The 22,925-nt window shown below is 37.9% G+C and overlaps 1 protein-coding gene across 3 annotated transcripts in view; it reads right to left on the bottom strand.

The window, feature by feature from the left end:
* Nucleotides 1–22,925, bottom strand: part of TMTC2 (transmembrane and tetratricopeptide repeat containing 2) — a 246,172-nt gene that overhangs the window by 191,759 nt on the left and 31,488 nt on the right. For 2 of the 3 annotated variants that reach the window (XM_021385304.1, XM_021385301.1), the window contains exon 2: nt 16,490–16,528. The exons of the other annotated variant lie outside the window; for it this stretch is intronic. In XM_021385304.1, the coding sequence (XP_021240979.1) occupies nt 16,490–16,528 (39 nt within the window). The remainder of the gene's footprint in view (nt 1–16,489; nt 16,529–22,925) is intronic. 3 annotated transcript variants of the gene reach the window in all.

The raw sequence follows: 22,925 nt of genomic DNA, 5'->3' as shown, positions 1-22,925 counted from the left end.
AATGAACAGTATTAAAATAATTCAGAGAAGGAGAGAAAGAACCAGACATTAGGAACCAGAAAACTCGAGTCTCCTTTTGCAATACATAAATTTAGTATCACCTCTCTTAGCCATCATGCACTAGTGGTGTCTGCATGAAAGCTGAATCATCTCCTGACCTCTTACTGCAGGGCTACGACCACCTGTTGAGAGCCTGTTTACAAAATGCACATCAGAAGCTGACCAAACTGATTTTAAGACTCTACAGTTCAACTTCATTTGCATGATAAATGCTGATACTGTTCTAACAGAACTGCTTTTCCCACCCTATATACAATGCTCAAACTGCCACATGATTTATTACGGACACCTGATGCGAACAAGATCTGTAAATTCAACACCAACTTTCAACTTTAAATACGTTTTAACTTACAGAATATCATATTTTTCTTGAATATACTTAGCAGATATTTCACTTCACAGATATTTCTTTCATTCTTATATGGCCATGGTCAAGGGAAGAGGTCACAAGCATGCCTGCAGATTTTCTTTATGACAAAAAGAAAGAGTTTAATCTGTGGACTCTTGGCATCTGCAGGCCAACAGCTGTAGAAAACTAATTTCATTTGAAACCCTATATGCAAATATTTTTCAAGTCTCCAAAAGCTACATCAATTCACACAAACTGTGAGCAAGCTGTTGCAGACAAAGGAAACCTGCTTATGTTCACAAAAGCTTAACGCATGGGATTCAAGGCAGGTCAAAGCAAAACAATCCAATTAATATTCCCTTAAATATTTTGGGAAATAATTAGTACATACACATTCTCAAGTAATTACTTCACAAAGCTGTTTGGGAAAATAATGCAAAACCAAGAGGAACTCCATAAAAAGCTCAGACCACCGTTCATTTCAAAACATTATTAGAATATTGCAAACGAGAGAAAAACAGCAGCTTTAGAGAAGTCAAATATCATACAAATTAATCATTTGCTTCAGGTTTTTGAGTGAATGAACAAAATCCTGCAGGTGTACCACTGAAGAAACTTGCCATAAGAAGTCACAGTAAAGTCTGCTATCTTCATCTGGAGAAAGAGCAGGCTTCAGTGGTTCAGAAGATGCATCATGGTTACGCATACTCAGGAGAATATTGAACAGATGCTGCTGGAGATGAGGCATTGGGGATTTTTAATCACTGAAATCAGCCATTGGTCTACATATTTGAGCATATATGAACATTAAAAAAAATTAATAAGCCTGATATTCTTGCACAGTTTCTACCAAACTAGTGGTTTTTTTTGGAGAATTATTTCAATGGGTAACCAAATCACCATCACCTTACTGGTAAAGAATGAGGAACAGTTTATGGGAATGACAATTCTTTTAAATACTGTATGGCACCTCCAGCATAAAAATATCCTTTATACTGAGGTAAATAAAACTGTATACTCCCCAACTTCAGAAGACAAAATATACACTAACAAATTCTATATTTCAGTCTGCAACTAAAATATGTTAATCTTAGAATTCCCTATCAGCCAAAGCCTGTGCTGCTCTTTACCAGCTTCCCAACTCAGCGAATCCCCTGGCTTTTATCACCTCTTTTAGTTGAGACAATGCAGAAACACATTCCTTCCCAAGTTCTAGAAATCATATTAAAACCAGCAACAGCTTCCAGAAGAGTTATGAACTTGTTACTTAGGAGACAACAGTTATCTGCACTTGGTTACACACACAAGGTATGATGCTCTTCAGCGTGCTTTCAGTTCTCTGCAATTTTAAAATGAAGCTGTGATTTTAGCATCCAATAAATACAATTTGAGGAGGCCAAGTATTTTATTGTGTCAATGAACTTTCAGCTCATCTCTCTGACCTTTCACTCTACTTCCCATCTATTTTAAGAACTATTTTCAGAGATTGGCTGGTATTAAAACCTCCAGCCTAAAGAGCAATACTGATCAGTACTCACACAGGCCACTGTTTCCCATTGTCACCTTTTCATCAAATGCTTATTTTATTGCTCATCTATAAAGCATCAAGAACTACCAGCCTTAGACTGCTATGTATTTGAGACAGCAATGCTAATTACCTCCACCATTTGTTTTTTCAGTCATTCCACCTAGGTTTGTTATCTTGAGTTTATCTGCCAGTCATTTACAAATCCTGACATACATCAATGACCACACTGACAAAGCCTGATGTCACAGCAGCACCGTGTTTTATGTAGCAGTAGGAGTTGAAAGTCAAAAACCAAGAACGGGTATTTCCACAGAAGTACAAAATTATTCAGTCCTGGTCCTGAGTAACCAATAGCATATAACCAAAAGGAACAAACAAAGGAGTTAAATGTTTCAGTTTTGTACAGTGACACGAGAAGGCTGTTAGAGTACAAGCATTCTAAATAGTTTTGTTCCATCCATATTTTATTTTACCAAATTATGTATTCTACTAAGGTTCCATGTTTTGAAGTTAAAGAGAGAGGGGAAGAACAAAAAAAAATGTAGCCTCAACTCATTCTTCCTTCTGTCCATGTTGAGAGCAAATCTGCAACAAAAATGATATGCCAAGAAGAGTCTAAGCCAGGAACCACAAGCACTCAAATTCAGCAACAGTAGTTTCCTTCAACACAAGGCAGACAACGTGGTGCTATGCAGACAAACTTTTCAGTCCTCCGCCACCTGTCAATGCTTCATTTTTACCATTTGCTTTTTCTGACAGCTGACCTTGAGATGCAATTCTGACTGTAAATTCTTTTTAAAAAATCTCTAAACATAGAGATACTGATGCTTATCCCAGCACTCCTTTTCCAGATTCATACTGACAACGGAGCAAATAGACGCACTGATAAAAAATTAATATGGTAAATAATTTGATGCAAATTAAAGAATACAATCTTACATCTAAGCCTTACTGCACCTGTGAACTACATACCACATTCAAAAATAATCAAATGAGTTAAGTCCCATCTACTCCTAGCTCTTGCACAGGCCAAGCATCTCCATCGATCGCCATGGTAACGAAGGAGCATACTAATGGAGCTTCTTCTGTAAGATATCTCCTGCTGTACAGAGCCCTCTTTGCCTCCTAAGCTGTCCAGGAAAGGAAAGGGATTTCACCTTCTTTCAAGCATCAGCAATCTACCACAGCTATAGAGAGGATGACCAAATGTTTCTACTCGCATAAAATTTTCAGGTTAAAGTGCCCTGCTCCCACCCTTAATGTCTGATCAAAACATTACAGCCCAGTCATGCTGAAACTCTTCTCCAGGTCAGACTGGCAAAAAGCCTCTGAGATTTATACATACATATTCTTCCACATCCTTATTTAACATCTGAATGGTATGGATGCTTACTAAGCAAAACCCTCTGATGAAACAGACCACTGCAGAGACATGTGCCCGCAACCTTCTCTTTTTGGAGGCTAATGATTCCTCCCCAATTCCCCAGGCCCCTAAGAGATGTACTGAACAGCTCCAAGTGTACGGTTTGTGGTTGCATACTGGTATGTAAAGCAGATGAATCCCACTAGACCAGCTACGTACCACACACTGTTGCAGTAAATATGATTTTAGTCCATCATTTCCAGCAAGAAAAAAAAAAAACACAACACATTTTACCGCAACTGAAAACTGAATAATTCAAGTTATAAACTTCAGACACTCTGGACCTACTGCTTTCACACAACTCTGTTTCTTCCTCTTTTAGTGAACTAGCTGTTCCGTATTGAAACACAATGAGTTTGTGCCACAGCAGAACCAGACAGCATAAATCAGCTATGAAGTAAAAGTTACTATCAACTAGAAACATAAAATCCATAACTAAAGCATTCTGAAGGTACTCGGCAAGTCCCTGTAGCTGTTAGCCATGCATTGATCCATCCATTCAAGTTACAAAGTGAGAAGGAAACCTGACAGCATCTACTTATTCACTGCCATAGGAAAAAAATAATAAAATCTCCACCTAAATCTAAGCACATTTTCTTAATTAAGAATTAAAAATTGGAACTCGTTTTAGAACTTCATTCTTTAGAGTGCTACTCAGAAATCTTGCATTACTCATATATTCTTCCAGTGTACATGTGGTGCCCAAAGACTGTGATATGAATTATGTGGCAGGCTGTTGCAGAGAGGAAAATGGTCAAAAAGCCTTCAGTAACACTGCTGATGCTGAAAATTCTGCTTAACACTTGAATGGCACCTTATCCAGCGCTATCAGCAAATAGCACAGCAGAAGGCAACAATCTATTCCATCATTATGACTCATAGCAGCCCTTACAGAATTACAGAATGGGCTGATAAGGGACCTAACAGATATAGTCTCATTCACCTGAAGTGCTGCTACGCTGTCCTGATTAGCACAATGTGTATTTTTTTTTTACAGCTTTTTTTTGTCATGAAAATCACATTCAGGTTATAAGTGTACATAGCGCAGAAATTAGAAACCAGTAAGTTCCTAGAACCAAACCCAGTGAGCACTACATGCACTTCAGGAAGACCAGTCCTGCAATGAGTCGCTAATAAAGAGAAGGCAAGCTCTCCAGCAGCCAGCCACCCTCACAGCACGCTGTCTGGAATCACCTGCAGCAAGGCACTGCATTTGCTTCCTTTTTTTCCATCTGTTCAAATAAACAGTAGACGTTCAGAAAGGAAATGCTAAAAGTAAATTGCAATTCTGTGCTGATTTTAATGAGGAAAGGGCTTTCAGTGTTACAGAGAGAACTTAATTCCACTAAAAAAAAAGACTGCAAGAATGAAAAGCTTTAATGAAGACGTTCTCAGAGTAAAAAAGATTTTGTACTGAAGGCTTTGTTCAGTTTGTATCACGAGTAGTGTCATAAAGATACAAACAGTGAACTAGAAAGTGCCAAAAGATATTTCTCACCATGTTAGACAGAAACTTGTCTAAACAGTCTCACAGATAGCCAGGAAACTCATTTTTAAGTCTTTTCTTTCTCTTCTCTGTTTACAGAAATCTTTTCAGAGATTGGTTGCTATGAGCGCTCCTGAATTCTTTTCTTGGTATATGAATTTTAATTGAATATTTTTCATTCCATTCTGTACTGAATTGAAATAGTAAAGTCAGATTCATTGAGCAGCTGCAAGTATCCCAACCAGAGAAAACAGCTGAACTTGCTAGCCAAGTAGTGCTAACACTGAACTCGCCAATTTGCAATCACTACAACCATTCCCACCAGCGTCAAAGGAAAGATGCTTTAAATACAGTCTTAATTTTATTTTCATCCATTCTTCCCCAATGAAGGAGCCTGGGGATTGAGAATAACATTTCTGCTAACAACCAGAAGCCAGATGTGCTAAGTGATTAAAAGTACTCTATAATGTGGTTAGCTTCTACACAAATTTACTAAATAGTCTACATTGGACTCCATAGCAACTTGAGAATATAATCTGATATTGAATTTTATGAACAGTCAAATTTCAGAGAATTACTGTATCATTCTTACATCACCTGAAAAACTTTGTTGAAAACTCCGATCTCACAAAGCATATATCTGGGATTGCAGTCTGGCTACTGACAGTTCCCACTTAAAAATGATTTGCAAAGAATATGAAGCATTTTTATCTAAAATAAGTACAGATGAGAAACTATTGTTCTGAGGTAACAGGTGCTCTAGTGCCAATAAAATTCTGAAATATGCTATAAATGTTTTGTTACTGTAGGCATTTTTACACAATAGTTGTCATATACAACCAAAACGAAAGCATGTGCATGCGAACTTTGTTATTTAGCTTTAAACTATGAACAGATTTTCAAGATAGGAAATGCCAAAACTAAAGATTTGCACTTGCTGTCCCAGAATGCCAGAGCAAAAATAGCAGTCCAGCCTCACTTCTCCCATGAGGAGCTTTGCAAAATACATTCTACCCTGCCTGCTTTACCTCTGGAAATATTTATTACAAAAATTCCAAGCTACATGATTGAATTTTTTTGAGTCATTTTTTTCTTCTCCTCTACATCCTCAAGGATATCTCATCTAAAATCTATTCTAGTCTCTTCCCATCCTAAGGGCCTGACTTAACACAGCCATAGGAAACTCGCTTCCTTCCCACCCTGGTTATTTTTCTTCATAACAGACGCACAGGCTGATCTCTGACAGACGTTTAGTCACCAGGAATGGGAGGAGATGGAAGGGAGCAGAAGCCCTTTGGCGCACTGAGAGATTAAAGGAAAATGCTGATTCAGGCCGGGCCAGCTGTCAAACAACTTTCCGAACAGGATGTGTAATATTCATAACTTCATCTCACTGCTACACATTGTAATCACTTCATTGTCTTACCAGAAAAAGAAAATACCGGGTTACATTCAGCTACTGTCATGGGAAATACTGAGACATAATCAATTCCATTGGTCAATATCAAGTATATTACTAGTTTGGTATCTCCTCTGTACTTCCCCAAGCCTTCCGAATGACGTACCTGAAGAACTCAGTGAATGTCTGACAGCACATTGTTCACAACATGGCATGGCTTCTGCGCAAGTTGCTGAAAGTCAATTAAATGAGAACATCACCTGCAATCAATATCAACCAATGTATGATCAACACAAATACCAAAGGAGTAATGTTTCACTGCACGGCTATTTGTCCTGCTACATAAAGCCCTGGAACTCTTATTTAACGCAAGGGTCACTTCTTCCTGTATCTGGGGTGTGAGGAAAGTGCTGCAAGCAGAAAACAACACACAGCCTAACATTAAAGCCAGCTTTTGCCACATGGTGTCTATATACGGCAACAACTACAACCAGCTACTAGCACCCTGAAGATCCTATACAGAAAATGTACATATTATTTTTAAATAATTGATTATATCCCCAATGCTTACATGCTCCAGTTCTGCAAGGTTACATCAGAAAATGTTACAGGTTTTAAGTCTTCAAGAGAGAAAGTAATTTCATTTAAACTTGAAAAGCAGCATTTATGGTTAAAAAAGGCTCACTGACTGTATCATGCAAGTTATTTTGCCAGTTTTGCACCATCTCTGAGCTGTAAAAACATTATTCCCATTTTATAGATGAGACTGGAATGAAGCCAGATTTATCATCTATTCATTCATATTACAGGATACAATGAAACCTTAGGGCTAAATAAAAGCAGCACATCTTGAAAAGCAATATTACCACAAGTTCAGACAGCAGACAAAAATACTGTTCACATTTGTCTGAGGAGAATTTTGAACATCACAGTACTGTAAACAACTGAACTCAACAGCAGCCTTTCAGCAGTCTACATCTAGCAACAAATCAGATCAAGCTAGGTAACTTCTTACTACAATTTCCAATATCAGCATGTAGGTAAGGAAATTTCACAAATGTGTTCAACGTTTTGTTAAGCTTCTCAAGATAAACCAGCAAGGCAGTTCATTTTAGCTGCAAGAGGAAGTTGTCCTATCTTTAGGTCATAACTTTCACTCTTGTAGACTACACAAAAGATTTCCTACAACAGATCTTACCTAACCTTCTTTGATGTAGCCAGAAGACATACGTCACTAGACTATGCACAGCACTTCTTGTTTCTACTACTCCAAGGTTACTTAGTCCGTGGCTTATGGGATCAAAGAGATGAATAGGACACATGTTATAACAAAGAAAAAGAAGGTTAAGTTTCTAAAACTGCTGTCTATTGCCCTTTCTAGTGATTGCAACTGCCACATCAAGACTAGTGCCTAGACTTGGAGATCAAAATGAAAACTAAAGATTTTTTATTCACTCTCCTCTTGCACACAAATCAGCAAATAGTCATCAAGAAACAGGGTAATTATGATATATATGTGTGCTAATATACAAAGTCAAAATAATGATAATGAACTCTATTGACAGTACTTATCATCAGCTTAAGACAAAGAGCTCAGCAGTACTTATTAGGCAGTAAAGTAGGAAACCAGCAAAGATGATCAATAAAATAATCTCAAAACCACCACTCTGCATAGGGTGCAATCATTTTAGTCATTACGGGAATAAACACTTTTCAAATAAGCTAACATTTCCAGCAGATTGCATCTTTCTTGGTTGACCTTCAGCCACAGCATTATTCCCCATCACATCACCACTGCATACAGAAAAATTAATGGTGGGGCAGGAGATAAATCCCAAAGCCATTCATGCCACCACTGCCGATTCCTGAAGCAAGAATCAAGGCCAACAAATTTAACTTGATATCCTGTAGACACCAGTAAAGGCCAATAATACATACTTTCTTTTCTGCTTAATCAGTTTCTTTCTACCAGATAGCATTTGCTCAGTTCCACTTGTGAAGGACATAGATCGAAGAATCTTAAGTATGTAATTCTGGTTGTGAGGATTCCCATTTTATTGCAAAGTTATATACCGGAAAAATACTGCTATTATTAATGCATTAAGTCAGTTATCTGTTTTTCAACCTAAATTGCATTACTTCTAAGCTCGTGGTCTCATCAATCCCTGGAAATTGAGTTTATTTTTCTCCACAAGAAAAAAAAATAGTAGCGAGAACACATCTCAAATGCAGATAAAAGAAAACAGAACTCCATTCCTAATTGTATTATAAGGAAATAGAAGGGACAGATTGTCTGAGACAAAAAAAAACACCACATAAGATCTTGCTAAAGCAGTGCTGGCTGAAATGGCTGGCCAGTCCTCTCCTTAAGGTGTTTCATTGACAGTTAAGTCTTAAGCAGTGAAAAGTATTAAAGGCTAACAACTCTGAAAGAATCATTAAACTGGACAAAAGGCCAAAACATGCTGCAGAAACAGTCCACAATGTATGTGTGTAGTGGGGGAGGACTAAGAGCACACTCATAAATACATATCCAAATGCTCTTTCCTACGCACTCTTCTCAACAGACTGAGAACTCTGGGGACACTCACAAAATGACGATAAAGAGGTTGGGTGTTGAGCTTTCTGTTTGTTTTTGCAATAAACTACAGTAGCTGAAGAGCATACGTGGCAGTTGTCTGACTAAAAAAGAAATTGTATTTAGCTTTACAATTCTACCTCGCGTTTTCTACTCATGTTAAGATAGAAAGCCATGATTATATCATAATTACACTTTTAAGTGTGTACCAGTGCTTATTCAAGACCAACTCCCAGTCCACATAAGTACCCAGTATAGTGAAGGTCCTGCCCCAACCTCCCTCAAGACTGGGTCCCTGAAGCACACATGGAGCACATGGGGTAAGGAGGAACCAGAAGCCAAGGCATGCTGGTCCTCTGGGGAACTATTTCTCATCATCCATGCATGCTTCAATGTCTGATTCTCACCACAGCTGTTAAGGGCACAGGGCTGCAGCCCTGCACCATTATGAGGAAAGGATGTTTGAGACATAGTACATGGTCTGAGCTACGTAGACAAGTCTGTGATAGCAGTATGAGAGAGACAGTGAATCTGATCAAGAAGAGATGGAAAAAGGTGGAAGACTGGAATGAAAGCCATGGTCTGGGTTGGAGTCAGAGACTGTAACAGAGCTCTGAGGTGAGAGATAAGACCAAAAAAAAGGGGAAAGGAAATGAAACAAAAGTAATTTATAAGGTTTTTTCTTCCTCCAATCTGAACCCCCAATCCTTCCCCCTCAGACAAGAAAAGTCCCACTGTTAACATGAACATTTTATAGTCCAGCACAGTGGCACTTTGAAAAAGTAAGATTTGGAACAAGTCCAATCACAACCTGTTGGAGCTGAGTCCTATCAGTTTTAAAAGGTGATGTACTGCTGAAAAATGTTACCCAAGGACTTCTCCCAGCTTTGTTTCCCAACAGTTGGTTCACAGCCAAATGGAAACCAAAGTGGTTGTGCTGTTGAGGCACAACTTCACTCATTTAACTTGACTCATGGTACCCATTTCAAACTTAAAACAGCAAACATCTCATTCCAAAAGCAAAGAGCTACACAAACAGAGGAAAAAGAAATAATAATAATCAAATCCAGCAATACAGCCCAAGTTAGTTAGCTTACAACAGCTGCTAGAAGTTTTTTGAACAACATTCCTGTCATTTTTAGCTCCTTTTCCTTTAAAAGAGCTTCTTCATCCTTTTTTTTTTTTTTTTTTTTTTTTCTTGTATTTAACATAAAGCCTAACATTTACATCAAAAGCAGTTTTGAGATTAGTCCAGAAGTTTTTTTTTTTTTTTTTTTGTTCTTGTATTCACATATATTCTTTATACCCTTATGCTGCATGCATAATGCACCTGGTCTGCCTGGCAAAGAGAAAGGAACAAGATAGATGAATTTTTATGCATGCAAAAATGTACTAACTGTCTCCAGAACAACATTCTCTGCATGGTGATGCAAGACTGCAAATTTTATAGTGAGCTCTTAAAAAGTCCACATAAAATGTTTGTCTGCCTAAACACATAGAGTTCATTAAAGAGATAAATCAGCTTCGACAGCTATAGCATGTTCTGTGAATGTAGCAAGAATATATACTTTTTTAAAATCTTGGTTCATGCAAATAGTTCCATTGAGTTACTAATTTATTCAAAACTGACGATCCCAGAGGAAGTCGCAGAAACAGGAGAGAGTATGTTCCAATCCATCAGCAAAATGAAAGTGGAATCTCTTCTAGTTCCACAAGCAAATCTGGAGGGACACGGGTAAGCAAAATCAGTTAGACCTAGTCCCTTCACTACAAACGCATCCTTTGGTAATCAGGCTTATGAGAGGAAGAGTTCCTAAAAACATGATTCTAACGTTATTTGGAATAAGGAAGGCAATGGGAACTCAAAGAAAAATTATAGCCATTTTTCATATAGATATTCATCAAATTATGAAGTACTCTGGAAAAGACCTTAGGCAGCTATCTTGTCCAAGTCCCTGCACCATGCAGGGCTAATTGCAGAGTGACTCTGACTTGGTCAGTCTAGTCATTAAAGGCTCCAAAAGCAAAAAAAATATGGAAAACATGTTCCAGAGCTTAACAGCCCACATTATAAATACTTTTTTTTAAACCTTTTACCTGCTAAAACTTGAAACTGTTGTTTTCTGCTTTCATTTCATATCCTTGATAAGAGTTTGGCTCCACTTCCCCTAAATGCCCACCTTCCGAGAGCTGACAACAGCAGCCAGAAATCCCTTAGTGCTCTCATCTCTGTTGTACCAAGCCTCAGCCTCCTCCCATACTTAGGCTCTTGCCCCTCAAGCCATCCCAATATTACTATTCTAGTCTTATGCTTCGTAAATCCTTCTCTTGCACTGGTGAGCCCAAAATTTGACACCATTTCCCCAGGGCCAAGACAACACAGCCAGGCTATTTTCAGTGGTGCCCAGCACCAGGAAGGCAATGGGGATAAATTAGAACACAGGAGGTTCCCTCTGAGATCAGGAAGCACTTCTGTGCTGTGAGGCTTGATAGAGCACTGGCCTAGGCTGCCCAGAGAGGCTGTGGTATCTTCTCCTTGAAGAGCTTCAAAAGCTGCCTGGACGCTGTCCTGGGCACCCTGCTCTGGATGTCCCTGCTTGAGCAGGGGTTGGAGCAGAAGGAGCCAGAGGGCCCTGCCAACCTCAGCCACTTTGGGGATTTTTAAATAATGATATGGACAATACAAATGAACACTTTAAAATTGTTCTATTTAGATTGCTCTACTGTGTTTTAAAAAAATAAAAACTGGCTAATCCAGATTGCCTATTCATATGATTTTCTTCAATTCATACTAGCCATACTAGATATATTTACAACCTAAAAACACAGAGTGGTTTAAGTCTTCAAGGAAACTGCCTGACCAACGGTGTATGTAGAAGCAGAGTGCTTCTGGACAAGCAAGCTTTGCTCTGACAGGCATCTGGCACCTGAACTGCTCTTTCCACTTATGAGTATGAGGATAGGCAATGAAACCCTCCTGATGAACATTACAAAAAAAGCTGAATATATTCTTACAAACCCCTCAGATCAGCACAGTTCACAGCAAAGTTAAATATCATGAAACGAAACATTTCAGGCAGGGAATTTCCTTATGGACTCTTTGAGAAGACTAAGCCATCTGCTTAGTCAAAAATCAATACTTATGAGATTAAATGAAACAGAATGCATCAGATCACTTAGGTATTGTAGAACAGTATTTTGCCAGTGGCTGAGCTCAGGATAACAGGATTCACTAAAAAAGTTCTGAATTTATCACCATCAATGAGGAGTCTAGATCATCATTTAAAGCACTATCCCAGGAGAGAAAGCCAGAAGATAAAAAGAAGTGGAAAAATCCTTTAAGTATGCTGTTTCAGCAAGTGTCACAAATCATTTCTGCCAGTTTAACAGAAAATAAGTATCAGGCAAGATAATGCAGAGAGCATTTACTCTGCATCTGCAAATCACGTGTACAAGTACGTACAAGTGGACTAACTTGGATTTTGATAGATACAATATCAGTGATTTTCTGGAATCTCGGCAGATCATGGCAAACGTTTACCAGCAACAACCAAGCAGCATTATCAATAAAATCTAATGAGGCTTTGTAGCAATGCATGTTTTGCTGCAACAATATTTAGTCAGTAACGCAGTCAAAAAAGATTTACCATGTCTTTCTGACAATACCGTTTTCTAGCCATTTTTGTTATTGCTCATTTTATGGAAAATAACATTTCTATTCCTCAGATGTAAACGATTATGGACATTTGGAGGGGTAACATGCTGGATTACATGACAGTTACAAATGCTATCTTCCATATTTTGAAAGATCTGTATTCTCTCACTCAATATTCCTCAAATTTTCTTTCATGAAACATGAAGCACCAAACACTGATTCTGCTCCACGGCTGCTTCTGGCTGGAAGCCCTGCTAAAATAGATATTCTAGCTCTTGCCTAAAATTACAAGTGATTTTAACTGACTCTTGTTTCAGAAAAGACAGAAAAGAGGTAATAATGTCTAAGTGTTTTTGACATCCTGCGCTGTCACGAACTAAAAACATATCTTGTATTAAGAAGCTCTACACAGGAATATATGGTAAAACAGTACTGGAATCTCCCTTCTTTGAATACATCATGTATACATCACACATTAATTCTTCTATTTTATTTTCCTTTTGCTATTGCCTAGTGTTTGATGTATCCTTATTCCTGCATGATGAAAAGTGAATTCTAGTCAGTAGCCAAAGAGAAATGTAGTTCACTCATGAAAAGAAGCAAAAAAAAACTGACTGCAGTGCCTCTTTATGCAGCAATGCCAAATTTCTTTACTAAAAGATTCCCTTCATCTTCTGAAAAGCTGTACCAATCTTGAAACCCAGAAAAAAAAAATGAAAATGAGCTAGAAATCAGTTCAGCTGAAAGAACCTACCTTTGATTTCTTCCACCAATTTGTGTAGTTCAAAACATGTTCACTTCCCCAGCCCTTCAAAGGTTCCTGTTAGCCCTTTTTTCAAGAAAAACCCTACTGGGGGAAGTCGATCAAAGGCCTCCTGACCAACCTCACCCCCAGGCAGCCCTGTCACAGCCAGGACACATCCCGCAAATCTGAGTGTGTCTGGCACATGCTCTTGGCACCCCCTCACCACTCTGCTATCCAAAAGCAAAAGCTCACAGGGACCGAGGCAGAAGGCCACACACGCTATTCTCAATAGCCACTCCGGAATGCATTATTGCATCTTGTATGACTGCAGAAGTTTGGAAATAGTTTGAAATCAGAAACTGCTAGGACATCATGCCACTGCACATCTGCAACATCAAACCACAATGCATATGAGCATTGCTCTGAGATTCTGACACTATTCCGGAAAAAAAAAAAAGCAGAGTTACAGCTGGCTTTATGTTTTAGTAAACTGCAAATAAAATCAGTATTTTTAATAACCTGATGCGGAGTGTGATTGGTTTGTTACCTGATGTACTAATTTTCCCTATAAAGTCAGATGATGAAGTCTTGCCTGCTGATTGTATTTTATTCCTTGGATTCAATTATGATCAACTTAATTAATTACTTGTGCTATAGATATTACAACTCTAACAGCAACTGAAGAAACATTCGGTACTTATAAGGCAATCTAACACCCCTGCCCTCCCTCTCCCCTGAGAAAGCTGATGATGTGAGTAATGAGGAGCACTTCATGAAAAGTGCAGAAAAGACAATGTGGCTCTTTAGCTTTTCCCATGGTACAAGTCAGCCCTTTCATCCAGAACAAAGTCTGAGTTTGTTCCTCTCCCTGCCATCTTCTCCTCCAGATAGAATGGCAGGGAGAGCCCCTACAGGCACAACCCACCTCCAAAGCTCACATCCCATCCTGACAAGGCACCTACTTCATTATCAATGGCTCTTAGTGTGGATACAGCGTGGATTCATCCAAACTCCTGAGACTAGAATGTAATGAAAAAATGTTTCTGAAGCCAGCTCATCGCTTTTACACCACACAGGAAGACAGATGAAACAGGAGGTGGGTGGAAATGATCATAACTACAGAAATGATGTTATGTAGGGTAATGAATATACATCTTCAGCTTTTTAAGAGTCACAGATACACAGATTGCAAGTAAAAGTAAAAACAAAGCAAAGTACCTAAGCAGAAGAGAAAGAATTTCTGTCCAATATTTCAATGTCTTACATAAGTGAAAGTTAAGTATCTACTATACTTCATATAATGACCTAACACTCTTTTTGCCTTATACTATCCATTTTTTTTTGAAAATATATTTTTACTTTGATTTTACTCAGTGTCCTTCTTAACTTGGCAGTATGCTTCAGCTTAACATTTTCTAGCAGAGCATGCAGACAACAGCATACTTGTCTCCTCTTTTCTTTATGTTCTTATTCTTTTAGATAACCATAACATTTTCTTGACATATAACCTTTTACAACTGGTATTCAAGAACAGTTCTCATGCATCTTTATATTAACTTCTTCCAGAAAACAAATTTTAGGGACATGCCAAATGACAGAAGTTTTTCCTTCTGTGGGCTAGATTTTGGCATTAAAAAGCAAATGCTTACCCAGAAGTTTCCCTCTCTAACACAAGTGCAAATCTGACCCTGCCACCCCTCAAAATAAACTTAATTTACAGCAGTAGTCTCAAAAATAGAACTGGGTCCTCTGTCACCAGCCAACCAGTGACCTCATGTTTACAAGCATTCAGAATACCTACACACTGAAATGTAGAAGGTGACCTTTTCCAGCTCAAATATCTGAGTTTCTGGCTGCTCCCTGAAACTCTCATTTTTATGTAGGTCTGTACTGGTGCCACTCTGAAAGCATAACCAGTCCTATGCTCTTCTTCATTTGAATTATGTTGCCAAAGAAGTATCAGCCTTTTTTTCTCTATGTAGGTTAGGATGAGAGTTTTGTTTTACTTTTAAGGAAACAATAGCACAGCTATTTTTAAACTTTATATAGTTATTACTTCAAAGTCATGTACCAAACTGTAGAGTTTCTCAGCACGGTTATCATAACTGATGCCTTGATGTGAATTCAAATCAATTTCAAAATATTGTTTCAGAGAGACTTTAATGATTAATATTACTCTCATGTTGTTGTCATTCTAGTATGAAATAACATATGTTAAGTGTTAGCTGTCAAGCTCACTGGAACCATTGTGTTACCTGCACAGGGTTCCCTACACAGGTACATAAATGGATTATTACTTTGTCTCAGCTCAGAGATGAAGAGGGAGAAGTAGTGTTGGAACATACGTGCAAACATTTCACGTGAAATAGAGGGTGGAAGTAGACTCGTACACATCTCTGAGGAGAGGAGAATGTTTTTAATAAAAGATCTTAATTAGTGTAAGCAAGGGTGAATTTAATGTTAGGTGTTCTACTTCAAAATGTTCATCTGACCTGCTGCTCGTTTCCATTCAGCACAAAACACTTCACAGCTCTCAGAAAACTGAGAGACTCCTTCACACTTTTGATAAACATAAATTGTGAGCTAAATTAAATCTCATGCTTCACACCTTTGGTTCCCAAAAAAAATCAGGCCTTCAAGAAGCTCCCATGGAAAAGGCCCAGACACCACTGAGCAGGCAAGGGTACTGCAAGCCCTGGCACTCGCTTCCCAGATGCTGACCAGGCCACAAGGCCTTCTTTACAGGTCAGGAACACTGCCTCTCATCCTACAAGCAAAGCACTCCTGCCGCCAGCTTCAAAGGCTTTCCGGGGGTCAGAGCCTTTCCTGTGGAAACCACTGTCAAAACATACTACACATGCAAAGTCAGAGAAGCGCTAGAAAAAGAAGGAGCAGAGCTTGTCAGACTACTCAGCGGTACGCCTGAGGAACAGGGTGCTCACCCAGCAGAGGGGAATCTTGGCTCTGGTATGATGGTTAATGAACATATAAAAAAATTTGCTAATCATTTTATGTAGCTTTATTTCCGAGCAGTACTGTGAGATTAAAATCTGCAGCCCCAAGCTGTGCAAGACCATTATTGTTAAAATCATGATATATTACAATTGCACAAACATTAATATGGCTAATGCAATCACACAGCTGAATTTCTAAAATTAAATACATCTTTCACATGACAAATTCTCCTTTTAAAAGTTCATAAGGGTTAAATAAGATTCCCGTAAGATGTCAGAACCAAAGACATAATAAACAGTATATATTCATACCTTACTGTCAGCTTTTCCCTTAGCCCCAGAGAGTCACATCTGCACACAAAGAAACAATGTAAATGTCAACGCACCACTTCAGAGAAGAAATAAGCAGCAACACTGGATCCTAAATTCTCGTTACATGAGTTATAAAGTACCATAACTTCTGCTGGGATTCACGGCAGATCAGCTGAATTGGGATACTGAAGCCTGTCTGACAGGCTCCAGCTTTCTTTTGTGTCTCTCAGGGCCAGTTATTCTCACATCGTCCACAGTGCTTTGCCTAACGCCTAAAGGCATTATCCCAAGAAAACAGTCATGCTGTTACTAGGCTTATTAGCCATGCCAAAGACAACAACGTATTTCTGTCCTTCCAAATACACCCAGGCTTTCTATCAGGTGTAAATCCCTACAAGATAAAGTTCAGAGTGCTCTTTCTGCCCACTCATATAAGTACATGAAGTTTCCTTTCGTATCAAAGCCTTCTTTTATATTTTTGTTCTTCCGCATGTTTGTTTTTAAATACATCAAATTCTTTGATACTGTACTGTGAACATTGCAAGGAAAAAATTGCTACTTTTACTTTATGTACATCTATACGAGAAAAACAATCCTCTTTTCTGCACAATGTTTTAAACCACTTAACCACTTCAGAAGATTTTAAAAGCAATACTATGTTTTCAGAAAGTGACTTCCATCCCAACACCATTTATTTCAAAGTCACAGTAGAAAGTTAGGAAATAGGCAAATACGGAGTAATTTCAACCAAGAAATCATGGGCTGAATTTTCAAGAACTACTAATCTGCTAAAAAAAAAAAAAAATCAAAACAAAACAAAAGTTAGCATGGCTACTTGAAAGAGTACCAACTTTCTGAAATATTTTCCTACACACAAGATGTCAAAACTTCAAGAGCCATAAATCATATCATGATGATTTGAAAAATGATTGCAAGTTTGCTTTCAAAGTTTGCTTTCATTAAGCACGTGGGGGAGGGAAGTAGTATTACAATAGCAAGCTAATAGATGGATCAACAGTGTCAGACTATGAAAAAGCAGGGGAGAGCTGAGGTCTTATCTGTGAGACCACCACCAAAGGCTTCTTGATGAGTACAGTAGGAGTGGACCAGGAACTATGTGATTATCTAAAATAATGTGCATTTCATTTACATTCTCCCATCATGTGACTGACCCTCTCAACCTTTACATGGGAAATACTTATCCATGCAAGTAATACCACCATTTCAAAGCTCCAAAAATGTACTGATTCTCACCCTAGCAAAACTAGCCAGAACTGTAAGTTTGCACTACCCATAGCAAATTCTCTTATCCTTCCACTTTCTAGACACAAGCAGCTCATGACATTCAGTGCAATCTTTCTGAAATTCTCAGTAAAGGTTCCTCTCCCCTTCAGAAACTCAACTATTTATTTATAAACAAACAGGACACTGCTGCAATCACATCCACCTCAGAAAGAACAACCAAGCTAGCTAAAATTATTTACAGGCAGAAGCTGACAGCCAAACCGCTGATAGCTGGGAACAGGGAGTGGAGTAACGGCATTTCAGCAGATTGCCTCAGCTGATAATTGTGTATTAGTATAATTGCAGCGGCACCTACAAATCTCTTCTTTCTATTCAAGAAACATAGCTCATAAAGTTCTACAGCCTCTATTTCCCTCCTGCTGTATTCACAGATTCATATGGGAAAAACATCCTCCCCAGGAGGAAAACACCTTTTACTCCTCTCTTCCTCCATCAACTATAACAATACAGTGACAAAAAAGCCATAGCTACTGCTCAGTTATCATCTCCGGTGTAGATGTACTCTCCATAACCTTAAATGCCAGAGTACGCTGAGAACAAAGTGTTCCTTCTGGAGCTCCTCCTCTTGTCCTGCCCTCCTTAACCCACAGAAAACAAACATCACCTGAGGTGGCCACAAGCCATCCTCTCCTACTCATCAGAAAAAAAAAGTAGATACCCTTCAGTATCACCCTTCAGTGCTCATCACCTCCCACTTCCAGGATTGCCACAGGGCTGTGCTAGCTGTTATTTCTGCTGTTGTCTTTAAATGGCAACTCTGGCACTAATCCTTTTTTTTTTTTTAGGGCTAGGAAAGACTGACTGTTCTACAAGTCACAGAAGATCCCTCCCATCTTCCATACAGGAGTTCAAGGATAGCTAGAGAAGACCCAGGTTCTGCTGTGCTAGAAGATGACAAGAGCTCAGTGCAAGTACCATTTTAAGGACAGTTTCCTGACAAACACTGGGTGCCAACCATTGCAGACAAATACATTCAGAAGAACATCAAGTACAGCAAAGACACGTTTTGCTTTCATCTTTATTTGATCAGATTTGAACGGAGCCCAAATGAGACTCCTGACAAAATCTGGAGGCAGCTTTTCAAAGAGGTGGATGCCAATGAGGGGCAAAAAAATAACCAGATTAACAGTTTCCCAGCGCAAGTTGCATCTGCAACCTATCAGTTGCCATCTGCACCTCAGAAGACTGCTGTTTTAGGAGGAGACCTCAGCTACACTAAGACAGTTGCTGCTAGTAAGGAGTCAGGATGAAAGAATGCAGTAAGATTCGTCTTTTCCTTCAGTTGTTATGAAAAGCTAAGCATCCACTAACTCAAATGCTTCCAGCTGGGCATTTCACCTGAATCTATAAGAGAATCAACATGTTCTGATTCTGCCTCAGTTGTACGCAGACTGTCATTATGCTGTCATTGCAAGCTCCAAAGGAAAGCAGATTAACATCAAACACTTCAGAAGAGCTGAAAGCTCTGCAAAATCAAAAAATTATTTGAGAAATGATAGCAAGGAAAAAAAAAAGTAAAGCAGTTTTCAGGCTTTTTTTTAGATAAAAGTCAATATATGTCAATACACCGGCAAACTGTTAAAACCAAATATGTTTGATTTCCTACTTTTTTTTCTATCCACTTCTGTTAAGAAGCTGAAAAGAACTCCTAATTGCTGCAAACACAAAAAACAAACAATCATCTCAAATATTTTTTAATTCACTATTTTAAGTACAAATTTTGGAGAGAAGCTCTCTTTAAAGCAAAAGTACTTTTGATTTTCTCAGCTATACTGTGGAAATGAAAGAATAATTAAAACTAACTTCTGCATGGACTACAAAAATAGCTGAATTATGAAGAAAAAAGGTATCTAGGGTCAAATTTATAATGCATAATTTCTCACAATTTTTATCACTTAATATTCCTCTCAGATTTTCTTGTAAAAAAAGTCAGCATTGTTTTTGTTTTTTTTTCTTTTTAAGTCAGGAAAGGAAACACTACACGCTCCCATTCAAGTTCAGGAAACATTTTATTAGCCCCAGACTTTTATTCCCAGCAGGAAAGACTAGAAATGTAGTATGTGTTAATCAGACTATAAGCACCTCCATATTATCGAAATATCAGCACAGTCTCAGACACTTCTTAGCAAAGTTTGCAATAATTCAAATACGGAACCTGCTTACAGAGAGAATATTAGAGACTTGGTCAGGATTCATTTTGTTTGTTTACCTAACACAGGAAAAATGGATCATACGAAACAAAATGATTTAAGTAGGGTAAGACCCACAATTTCATATCATGCTAATTCTTAGATGTAAAAATCAGAAGTAGAAATAGAATGCAGGAAAAATACTACTCCACCTGATTAACCTTTAACGTAATTTGACTGTTAAAAGCTTTTGTTTGTTTGTTTCAGTGTAATTATTCACTTTTTATTACCATCAAAAACAGATTCAATGAGCAATAGAATTTTTTTTTTTCCCTGGTCATTTTCAGACAGATACTGCCCCAGGTAGGATAAAGTCCAAGGAAATATATTTACACACAGCCAAAGGCTCAGAGTTTCATGAAAAAGGTTAAATAAATTCTCTTCTATAAGGTGTGATGCTTGCTAGAAACCCAAAGAATACACAGACCATGGTTGAAAACAGAGGTGAAAGAGAGCAGTCAACAGAGCCATCTTTTTTTTTTTTTTAAGGACTGGGAAAATATAAGGTCTTTGCAGCCTGCTTTGTAAGTAATCCTAGTTCAGACTATTTCACACCAGCAAGAGAGGAAAAGCAACCAAGTAAATTCCAAAGTGAAGAAAACCTCATCATCAAATGGCCAAGTGATCAGTCCAAGCAAATTGATTTTTGTTGTTCTTTCCGAAGACAAGCTCAATATAACAGCTAGTGGAAGATAACTGCGTAAGAATTGATCTGTAGATTCTCTTGCAGACTTCATAAACAAATGCAAGCTTTTTTGTTTGTTTTTGTTACTTTCTCTTAGTAGTGGGGATCACCTAGAAATGTTAAGGAATACAGTTAAGAAATAAAGCACTCAGTCCTTTTAATAAATTCATTCCTTCAAGAGACTTAAGGAGTGGCTCGCTGCAGCAGTATACAGTAACAAAAAAATCAAGACCAAAATCTGGATCTAGACAAAGCATGATCAAAACACAATGCAGAAAAATAACAGAAAGGTCATTAATGAGAAGTAAAGGTCCTAACTTCCTAATCCAATGTGAAGGAGATGAAATTACATTACTACAGTTATTTCATTGCTCTCTTAGTGCCTTTTGGAAAAACAGTAAACAACTCATTCACAGCTTTAATGTTTTTTCTCTTACTTCCAAACCCTACTGTAGAAGTGTCTCAGTTACGTACCAAGCATGTACAAAACAAATTCATCAGATCTTTTTCACTCAGTAAAAAATTAAAAGACAGGAAAAAATACATAAAATCAATACAGATAGCACTCTACTCTTCTTGATTGTTTTTATGCACTAGCCATTAACAAAGACAACATCACATTATTCTGTTTTTCCCATATAACGATTCCAGATTCAATTAATTTATGCTTAGAATTTGAACCTGTGCGAACTGAAGGGGTAGCTATATAAACCTCCAGAAGAGTGCTCTTATCCTTTGTAGATTAGCCACTAACGGGTGCAACATAATCCACTTCTGCTTAACGTTCTCCTTATCCTTACGACCTATACATGTGAAAGTTATTCATTCTTTTAATGCCTTTGATAAGTCTAACCTAAGAATGTTAAACCCTACATGAACCATGATGCAGTTATTCATTATGTACTTCAATGCAGTGTGTACCAGAGCAGTCAGATGAGTCTTCAATCATTTTAGTCCATTTTTAAGCACAGCCTTATCTCCTCATTTGCTGGTTTATTTGATATGAACTTCTAACTGTGACTAATATGTAGAGTACACAATATCTTAACTACCATACTCATGAGAGGTAAGATCTTATAGCCACCAATTTAAAGTCAACAGTAACAGTCTTCACTTTAAAAATGGGACAAAACATCCAGAAATTTTGAGAATCAAGTGCTTCTTTACTCTCTTGCAGGGGAAAAAAAACAAAAAGAAAAAAAAAATCTGGATCTTTATAGTCTTAAATGGAAACATTCCTAAATTTCTTGCCAAGAATTTGCCTTCCCCTACAATTTGTATATGGCATACCATATACTTTTCTCCAGTTATTTCCTGATAGCATGTTATTTCTCCTCACCAAGAATATTATTACTTAGTAAGTACTGTTTCCAAAGGATGACAGAGACACTACACCACATCAACTCCTAGCAAGGCATTTTCAGATCCTTCCACACAGAACAGCAGCAATGCTATATACTGGCAAAGATTCAGCTTGCAATGCAAAATTCTGACGAGGGTTAACTTTTTAATCACTGGCAAATACTTATCCCCAAATGTCTAAGTTCAGCAACTTCAAGATCCATTTAAGCTTATAAACCTTTGAGGCACTTCCTCAACTAAACCTTACCATTTCATTTCAAAGCTGTATTTGAAATAATTGTGAAACTATCAGTTTCCAAGGCTTGTCTCCATGCTTGTAACTCAGAATAATCCAAGGGAGTCTAGTACGGTGGACAGTGGAATATAAACCTTTGCTCAAAATAAATAAATAAATAAACAAACAATGCTATACAAAGCTTTCTGCACAAAGAATGTTAACACATTTTTTCTGATGAAATCTGCATAATGATTAAGATGGGTTCATGCAGCTCTACAAGATATTTAAAGGGAATTATTCTGGTATAGCAGGTTTTCTATCAGAAAAGGCTGTGTTTTTCCCCATTTCAGAACAAAAACAGATTACCTCCTCAAGTTCAAATTGTACATACTATCCACTGAAATACTACAGATGCAAATTCAAATCAATCTTACACTACTGGTGGCAGCAACATTGTAAAAATAGCAGAAACTGTCTTTTTAACAAATACACAGTATGGAATAGATGTATGCCTAAGCACCATTTCACAAAACATGAATAAATCAATTAAGATTCTTGCAAAACAAAAAAAAATTGGAAGAAAATGCTACTATCACACATCAAGGACACTGAGACTTAAGTGACACAAATTATATTATCTTCAGGTAACTAAGCTGGGAACACAGAAACGTTCTCTTT

The sequence above is a fragment of the Numida meleagris genome, chromosome 1 (assembly GCF_002078875.1).
Source record: "Numida meleagris isolate 19003 breed g44 Domestic line chromosome 1, NumMel1.0, whole genome shotgun sequence".
Classification (NCBI taxonomy): Eukaryota; Metazoa; Chordata; class Aves; order Galliformes; family Numididae; genus Numida; species Numida meleagris.
The sequence above is the reverse complement of the archived record's forward strand: the minus strand, read 5'-3'. Positions and strand labels throughout refer to the sequence as shown.